At 43.9% G+C, this 9,639-nt stretch overlaps 1 protein-coding gene and 1 long non-coding RNA gene across 2 annotated transcripts in view; one reads left to right on the top strand and one right to left on the bottom strand.

The window, feature by feature from the left end:
- Nucleotides 1-317: 317 nt before the first annotated feature.
- Nucleotides 318-4,710, top strand: LOC133071409 (uncharacterized). Its single transcript, XR_009696418.1, has 4 exons — nucleotides 318-775; nucleotides 1,822-2,029; nucleotides 4,287-4,391; nucleotides 4,579-4,710. It is a non-coding gene; the product is annotated as an uncharacterized LOC133071409 (long non-coding RNA).
- Nucleotides 4,446-9,639, bottom strand: part of GRIN3A (glutamate ionotropic receptor NMDA type subunit 3A) — a 189,331-nt gene continuing 184,137 nt past the window's right edge. The window contains exon 9 of the mRNA XM_061164001.1: nucleotides 4,446-4,876. Coding sequence (XP_061019984.1) covers nucleotides 4,537-4,876 — 340 coding nt within the window. The 3' untranslated portion in view covers nucleotides 4,446-4,536. The remainder of the gene's footprint in view (nucleotides 4,877-9,639) is intronic.

Here is a 9,639-nt window from a genome sequence, read left to right as displayed (position 1 = left end):
CTCATATAATTCCCTCTTCGTCTTTCTATTTATAGACTAGAAGTCTAGTATACCTACTCTAGAGTACCAATCTCTTGAGGTTTTAATGAAGATTAAATGAGATCACAGTTTCTAAAATAGGTGCTCAATAAATGTCAGCTATTATAATGTCAATTTACAGGTTGTGAAAAGAGCAAATGAGAAGGTCTCTGAGATTAGAGACCATGCCCATCTTACTCACAATTGTGTCTCTAGCACCTGGCACATAAATACACATTGTTTAGCAAATGTTTGTTGAATTAGTAAATGAGAGTGGTCAGTTTTTCAGAGCTCTCTTAGTATGGTGGCTTTCTCTAGGATGTGACTCTCCGACAAAGCTGTTTCAGTTTAACTTCATGGTACCAGGGCTCTGAGTTTGCACAGCATGTTTTGTGCCACTTGGAACTACACCAGAGACAAGCAGGAGTCACAGCATCACTGGGTCTCCTGCTGGGAAAGGGGCTGGGGCCACGTCAACATTTGAGTCCCCAAAGACAATGCCAGCAGTACATCTGGAAGTGATGTTTCTATCTGAACATTTATTCCACAGTCATAGAAACTGAAGATGGAAAAGACCTGAGGACATCTAGTCCATCCACGTGATTGTACAAGAAAAGTGGCTGGAGCAAAACAGCCTGTTCACTTCATGCTCACAAGACAGCAGTTCAGTCCTTCCTGGAGCGGAGCGATTGCAAACACATTAAAGTGAAAGACACGATGCAAACACTCTTTACAAACCTTAAGAAAATACTTATAGGTACGTTATTTTCAGAAAACAGGAACTAAAAGAATAGGATTAGATGGACATGGGTGGGTGAAGAATAACTAAATGTGGCAGAGTGAAGTGGTTTTGATGACTAGAAATCAGTCCCTTCTGAGGACTGGATGAATTTTCTGGTTTGCCTATCAAAAATATGAGTGGGGAGGAAGAGAGGCTCTGTGTTTTTTTTCCTTCCGTCTTTATCCACACCAAGGAAGGGTTCACTAGCCCCGAGGCTCTACCAGACCCAGCATCAGCCCTGAGAAGTCTGTTGCCCAGATGGCATAGCTCTGTCCTGCTTGGCAGCTGCTCCACTTACCACTTATCTGGTGGGCATGGAAGCAGCGACTCCCGAATAAGGTTTGTGCAACAAGATCCGTGGATAATGGAGAGTCGCCCCCAGGCATGTTAAAAAGACTTCACCCGATTGGGTCCCTGTGGCTGCCTCACTTGTCTGGCCCAGACATTTCTTCCAACATGTCTTCAATTGTTGGAGGCATCCCCCTGCTCCTCCACCTTGGGCATCGAAACTCTAGAGCCCTTATTTTCATTATTTACATGAACCAGTAGCCCCATCTGTCCCAACTCACCCAGTCCTATTCATTATATGCTTCCCGGGCCAGGAATTCCCCCTTGTAAACAGGGTCGGGTATGTGACAGTGGGCCTGTCGTGTTCCTGGTTTCCCAACATCAGACCTTGGGAAAAATAGATCTGACCTCATGAAATAGGATCCACAGTAGGAGGCAAGTTAGAATCCCCTGTCTCTTTCCTTTTCACCAGAAAACTACCCTGCACCTGAAAACTTTTGATCTTTGTGTTTCTTGAGCCTGTGGGGAGCTGAGAGAAGAGAGGTGGAGCAGAACAAGGAAGGAAGGTTTTCAGAGGACCCACCATTTCATGAAATCTTTTTACAAAATACAACACACTTTCACAAATTGCAAAACACTGGTCAATTACTACTGATAAAAATAATCATTGCTACTTAACATGAAGATTGCTTCATTTCACCACAAGCAACTATTCTTTGTTTTTCTTTGTCCAGAACATGGAGGCAATTCAAGCAATGCTGACAACAATAAGCCTGCTTTCAGCCCCTGCAGCTTCTGGCTGCATCCTGGCTGCAGTTTCGGCCACATAGTTCATCAGGAGATATTTGAGAAGCCATGCCCTGGTCATCTACTTTGTGGATGGGCAGGGTGGTCTGGCATGTTATCACCACTGCTCAGAATGCCTCAGGAGAGAAGCTTAAGGTAAACCTGATATACAAAAATCCAAACTTACAAAACAGATACATTAAGGGATAATTAATTGCATTACAAAAGGATTCTTTACAAAAGAATTCACCTCTGGGTTCCTTTAAGTAGCCAGCTTCTCAAGTAGTCAGAATCTGAGCTGAGTTATAAAAGTGTCCACGTATATCATTAGGAGCATGGCTGTTACGTGAGTTGAGGTACACCTGTACGTCAGCCTTCCAGGCTGTGCAGAGGTTAGCAGTGCAGAGCGTGGTGGCAGAGTCTCGAGAGCATCCTTAGCTGTTGCAGGTGGGATTGGATCGCTAAGGGGCATAATCTTCCAAAGGCGGCTGCAAACCTGCTTCTGGGTCTGGGGTGAGAACGTGGGAGGATGGGCATTTCAAAACAGAGTTGTCCTTTCTGTTTCCAGGGCTCACTGTCCCCTCATTGCTGAATGGTTTCATCTGTGACGTTGATGAAGTCTAACATTAGAAGAACCCTACCTCATCAGAATCTCTAAGCCTATATCCACCCCCAGGGGTTTCTCAGACAACTAACTAATTGCTCAAGTGTTATCTTACTTGCAGCTTGAAGTGTTATCTTTCCCTGGGGGCACTGGGCAGCTCTTGGTGGGAATTCAGGGATTGCGTCCAAAAGTAGGGGAAGAAATTTTGCATTTAAGGAGCTTTTGCAATGATCTGCAACTTACAGAACATAGTGCTTGGCACAGTGCTCAGTCATTGTAGGTTTCAAATTGATTGGGATGGAGCAAAGACGATAAGCAGCTGAGAAAATAAAGCAAGTAATTGATAGACAAGGAAGTCTAGTCTGACACGGTGCCCTGGGGTGAGGATGGCTGTATGGACAGTGAATCAGCAGGTGTGTGCTGAAGATTTCTGAGAAAAGATCATAAAACTTTCTTCTCAATTCTCCCCATACCTTGGAACAGCCAAACTTCTAGAACAGTGTTTCTCAAAGAGTCATTTTTAGACCACATGTCAGTCACGTGGTGGTGTCAGTAACAGGAGGTTTCTGAGCCCACATCCACCCCCTTTCCCACCCCATCCTTTGGGGATGGGCCCTGGCAGTCAGCACCCTAATGAGATTGGGTGCTCAAACCCTCGGGGATTGAGAATTGTTCTATAGTGTCCATACTCCTTTCCCATTCTGCATGTCCAAGCCTTTGTACACTGGGAAAGGGGAAACTGCTTACTCCTATCAACCATTAGATAGGGTTTGGGGGAGAATCAGAGGGACCAATACCTGTTCACAGTTTCTTACAGATGAGGGGGTATGAGGCTGCAAGACTGACTTGGTAGGGATCCATACAGATATGAAAAGTACAGGGCACATTCCTGAAAGCTTAAGCTTGTGATGTACACAGGCTTGAGGTTCATCTCTGGGAGTCCTACAGCTAAGACATAGGTGACTGCTGATCTGAGAACAGCCTAGTAACATGGCTTGCAGAACATCTCCATTAACCCACAGTACCAGCTCACATGTCCTATGCAGGCAGTTAGCAGGAATATCCCAGTCTCATCTTAAGGTCACAGCCTTGCCTTGTTTCTCTCTCTCTTTTGCTTTATAAAAGGCACACACTATAGTGTAGATGCTTAACTAGAAGTAGAGCCCTATTCATTCCTTAGCAAACTTTTATTTTGTTCAAAAAGCATGGTGTACATTTTAATGCCTCATCTGCTCGTCCTCTTCCTGCTCACTGCATCTCTGTCCCCTTTCATAGTGGAACACGTAAACATGTTCCTACCCAATGTTAGGATGGTGTCAGAGATCCAGGACCCTTTTAAAACCAGGGCTCTTGCCTGATCCAATCAGTCATCAGCCTGTAATATGAATGAGTTCAGCCGACTTTTCTAAGTACCCACCTCCCCATCCCAAGTGTCTCTAGCTCTTCCCTGGCTCCCCACGCAGACTGTGGGGACACATCTAGACTGGGGAGCTGTAGCAAAAGTCACAGCCCCGAATAACCCTGCTCTATATTAAGATTTGGAAAGGGAAAATCTACCCACTCCAGTATTCTGGCCTAGAGAATTCCATGGACTGTATAGTCCACCGGGTCGCAAAGAGTCGGACATGACTGAACGGCTTTCACTTTCATATACTAAGATTAAAACCAACAACCCAAGAAGACACAGATATGGTTAACACTTTTATCTCTTATAGTTGATAGTGCACAGAATGGGCTAAAAACCAGAATTAGTAATGTGGCACCTGGTGAAAAGGTTAACAGGAGCTGGGGTTGTCTGGTTTTTCACAGATCCCTCACATGGCGTTTACTCCTGACTAAGATTCCTGCTCTGAAAAAAACACCTACCCAGGAGACCTAGGAATGAGCTTGAGAAGACTGGCCACTGCTTTGCAGGTGAGGGAGAGCACACTTGACCTCTTAAGAAGACCCAAACCTCAGCTTCCCCCCACCTTGGTCAGTAGTTACAAAAGAGCATTACAAAGTGTCTCAGGGGCTCAGAGGAAGGCCAGGAAGTGAGCGCGCGGAGCAGCGTGGCCACTCAGGGCTCACAAGTTCGATTTGTCCTTTGATACTCTTCCAGCTCCGTTTTCCGGCTCACGGCCAGCTGCAGCTCCTGGCGGATCACCTGAATCTGCCTCTCCAGCTCCGACAGCTCTTGCATCACTGAGTTCCGAGCCCCGCTGTGGGAGTCTGCTTTCCCATTGGTGCTCAGCGAGGCAGGGAGCTCTCTTCTCCTTGGCGGGAGAGGAATGTCCTGGTGGGTCCGGATGCCCAGCTGGTGTGGTCCTCCCTCCTCATTAAAGATGTACTTTCCTCGATTGTCATGACTCAGATTGGAAGTATTCCACACGGTGAGGTGACGGGGCCCCACACTGGACCTAGGAAACCAAGAGACACTTTAGATTGGACTTCTTTAGGTTCAGTTCAGTTCTACCCATCTTTCAGCCACTTCCTTGTGAATAATACAGAGCTGGATATGCAGATAGAGCTGGAGTCACAAAGCCATGGATAGACTACCTGCTGGGGCATCAGGGGGACAAAAGGAGTTCTTTTCAACTGAAGTTCAGCTTCTCAATTAGTCTCATGTTGCCCTGACGCTGGAATGGGTTTATCACCTGGGGGGCTGACGAACCAGGGTATGGCATGTTCTTTTACGAAGCACCTTAGATGCTTTTCTATTCTCTTCCTGCCAGTGAGGCTCAGAAAGCCACATTGCATTGAAACAGTCTATGGCTATAAAGATGAGGCTTTGGTAGATGTGAAATTCTGTTTATTCAGCTGTTGGACTCTAAGCATGGTCCTGCTGGCAGACACTCTAATATGACTCATCCTTAGTCCCCTAGGACAACCCTGATGTTTACTAGTTGAGTTTGAGGAGAATAAAAGCATACGAGCTGCAGGTTTCAGCAAAAAGTGTCCCATTATAGAGATGACTTTGTGAGTTGAGAATGACAGCTGAGCTTTGAAGCTTAATTAAAAAAAATACCCAAGAAAGCCTCAAATTCTTGCTGGGATAATGAAAGTCAAAGAGAAATACATTTGCAGTCCTCTTTCAGGCTCCTCTTAAACCTGCTACCACCATCCCTGAGATGGCTGTAGACAGCAAAAGAGCTACTGATGGCTAGGTTCAGGAGGAAGCGGTCTGGTTTTTGAAATACACTGACAGCCAGATGCAGTGAGAAGAGTTTCTTGTTACAAGAAGATTAAAGCCTTAAGCACATGACTGCTGATTTCTTCCAGCCTTGTTGAAGGAGGCGAAGGAGGAGGATTATGATCACTTTTGCAGTCTGCCACAGGGCAAAATAAAACAGAAACATTGTATTAAGTCCTTGTGTCCTTGTTCTCATCCATGTAACTGAATCAAGGCTTTATTCCTGGACTCTTACTAACAAGAAGGAGAAGGGGAGGACCTGCAGTGGAAGGGGAAAAGGGAGAGATAAATGTTGATTCAGTTATGTGGACAAGAACAAAAACACAAGGACTTAATAGGGTGAGCCTGTTTCATTTTGCCCTGTGGAAGATTGCGAAAGTAGTCATAATCCTTTGTTCTTCCTTTCATCCATATCCCTCTGTGATGTGACTTCACAGCTCATCCTTATCAAGGAGGGTTCAAGGGGAAAGTCTGTTTTCTCTTCCCCTTGAATTTGGCCTGGTCTCATGACTTGTCCTGGCCAATAGAAAGTGGCAGAAGTGGCAGGTGGCAGTTCTAAGCCTCGCAAAAGCCTTCCACTGCCTCTCTCAGAACCCTGCTACTCCAGTGGAACCAGTCCAGACTGGCCTGCTGGGTGATAACAGACCATCAGAGAGAGTCCCCAGACTCCCTGGTTGACCAGCTGAGGCCATCCTAGACCAGCCAGCTCTCTGTTTCTCCCTCCTTCCTCCTAAGCTGGCTGTAGGCAAAGGAGCAAATGTGGCCATGATCAGCCAAGTTTGACACAGACTGCACAGCTGACCCATAGATTCATAAGCAACTCACTGTTGTTTAAAACATTATGAGTTGAGACAATTTCTCTCACAGCAAAAATTGGCAATACATGCCCCCAGCCATTAAAACACACAACACCTTCTAAGCCAATCTGCAGTTCTTTGACATTCCTTATGTTTTAAGTCTCATATAAATGAACAGGGGGCACTGTAACACAGGTTTCCTGTGTCCTGGGCTGGGTACAATTTTTATATTGAGCCCACTTACAGCTCCATTGACTTTATACCAGGTCAGAGGTATGGTTATAATTTTCCTCCTAGCCTTACGTTTTCCTTTCTTTCTTCAATTTTTTTCCTATTGAATTTGAATAATTTCAAAACAATCTTGTTATTGGTATGTGTTATTGTATATATGGTTTACTCTTTGTATAACTTGAGATGAGAGGAAAAGAGAAAAGAGGAGGTATATTGGAAATCCAGTGGAGTGAAGGACAGACCAAAATTTACACGAAATCACGTGCTGAATAAACTAAGGACTGTGTTTGTATATATATATATATATATATATATATATATATATATATATATATAGTCTTTTGCAATATCTACTTTTTTCTTCTGCTTTAAGTAAAAAAGGAGCAATATCTATTCATGCCATGGCCCCCAACTTTCTCCAGGCCTTTCCTCAAACCCATGTGTTAGTAATTCATTCATTTATCTATTATTGTATTTACTCAATCAATATGGAACATAGAGGAGGAATGTAAAGTTGTACCAGATAAAGATATTTGCACAGATACTCTTGCAGAAAAAAAAGAGGGAGAGAAAGTTTTAGAGCCAAGAGACCTAACTCTAAGATCATGGGATGATTCATAGTGGGGAAAACCTGGGAGTTACGCATCAACACATTTTCCTAGAATGTCAGGCAACCTCAGAAATCAAACAAATAGAAATAGCCAATCTAGCTTTCTCCAGAGCTTTGTGTATATATCTGGGAACATAATATAGAATAATAAGCAGAAATTGGACTCCATGATAGGTAATAGGTGGAAGTATCATTAGTGCTCTGATTACTGATGTGGCTCTGAGCCATTTATGAATGCAAGGTGGTAGACACTGAATGTCAGATGGGGTGTCTAACTAGAAGAAATGAATGTGTTATATTGTTAGCCTCTACAGCGTTTCAGTTGTAGTTTGTAAGCTTTCCTGAGCGTTAGAGTGTAAAGTGACTAGTGAGTTGAGTGAATTTAACACTAAAAAGTTTTCACAGGGCAATTTTATACCTTTGAGGTTCAGTACTCCACTAGACCATTCAGAAGAGAAGTGACATCAGTGGGCCCCCAACACTCACTGCATTTGAAAGGTTACAAGTGGGTTTTGGGTTGTAGGGAGGTGGCATAGGAAATATGGGCCCAATAAGCCATGAGGACATGTTGTCTTAGCTCCTTCTCAAAATAAGGGATTTCAGAAGGGAATCTGCCCAAAAAAAAAAAAAAAAAGGATATGTCGAGTGAAAGACACATTTGGTTGTGAATTTAGGCAAGACAGATGTGAATAGGAGGCATATCACAGTTGGAAATGGGATCACTGGCAGCTTCCTGTTTCTATTACGGCCAGAGAACAAATGCTTTGTTATTGTGAGATGCTGTCTTTGCTGCTATGCCTTCTTGTGCTCCTCTCTGGTTAAACATTTATGTTAAAAATAATTATAGAAAAAAATATACGCAACATGTAGAAAAAAAAAAAATACATAACACAACACAGAACAGCTATGACCCGATTAGCCTTCAGCTTGTTGCTGACAGGGCCACAATGTGACACAGGAAGATCATAGACCATGTTGGGGGGAGGGTGTGCTCACTGCCTGGAGAGAGGGGCTGTGAGAGATAGCTGAAATGATTCTGACAAGCTGGATGCAAATTGCAGAGAAGGAGACTCCAGCGGTCCCTGAGGAGATACAGATAATGAAAAAGAATCATGTTTTCCACTCCCTTTTTCTTGTCCTCCATTGCAAATGAGAGGTGTGAGTGTCAGATTTCAAAATTACCCAGAAAGCTAAGCTTGGAGCTAAGGATCTGCTGTAGATGACAGAGTTGCTTGGAGGTAATGCTATGAACAGAGCCTGTGGACATAAGAAAAGACCAAGAGGCTGCCTTAGGCAGCAAGAAACAGGCCAGCCAGGTACCAGACCCAAATGCTTCTGACATCTCTAGCCACCATGAATGAGGCAACAGTTTTCCACAGGCTAGATGTGGGGAAGGTGCAGAGTTTCAATTTCCACATGTCAATTATGCATTTAATGCCTGTTACTTCCTATTAATGAGATGTTCTTTTCTGGGGAGCTTGCAGTAACAGTGCCAGGAAATGGATTAAGCAGAACACGTCTGTTGCATATTTCAAGTATTCCTGGGAGTGCTGGAAAGGAGTCGCGAATGGAAACATGCCAAAAGGGCAATATTGCATGAAATTAATTGCCTGTGGTATTTATGAATTTAGTCTTCTGTGTATTTGGTACATAATAAAATAGCTAAAATAGCGTTGTTTGGGGGGCTTTAGATGTATTATTTAATTCTTAGAGTCTCTAGAAAGTAGGTACTCCATCTCATTTTCACAAATGAGGAAATTGGGGTACAGAGAGGTTAAATAAATGATTTGCCTAGGACCACACATATTTTAAGTGTAGGAGTCAGGATTTGGAGCCAGATACTTGACCCTAGGGGGCTTCCCAGGTGGCACTAGTGGTAAAGAACTCACCTGCCAATGCAGGAGACCAAGAGACTCAGGTTCAATCCCTGGATTGGGAAGGTCCCCTGGAGGAGGGCATGGCAACCCACTCCAGTATTTTTGCCTGGAGAATGCTATGGACAGAGAAACCTGGTAGCCTAGAGTTCTAGGGTCACACGGAGTCAGACATGACTGGGAGACTTAGCATGCATGCACACTTGGGCCTAGGGATTACACGGGCACTTTTCTCACAACATCTATTGCCTCTACTGCATTTTGGTGTCTGTCTATGTACAGACTTTTTTTTTTTTTTGTCTGTTCTATTTCTAGAGGAAAATAATAGAATGTGAAAGACTAGAGATCTCTTCAAGAAAATTAGAGATACCAAGGGAACATTTAATGCAAAAATGGGCTCAATAAATGACAGAAATGGTATGGACAGAACAGAAGCAGAAGATATTGAGAAGAGGTGGCAAGAATGCACAGAAGAACT

This window comes from Dama dama, chromosome 16, assembly GCF_033118175.1.
Source record: "Dama dama isolate Ldn47 chromosome 16, ASM3311817v1, whole genome shotgun sequence".
Taxonomy (NCBI): domain Eukaryota; kingdom Metazoa; phylum Chordata; class Mammalia; order Artiodactyla; family Cervidae; genus Dama; species Dama dama.
This window is presented reverse-complemented; position numbering and strand designations above follow the sequence as displayed.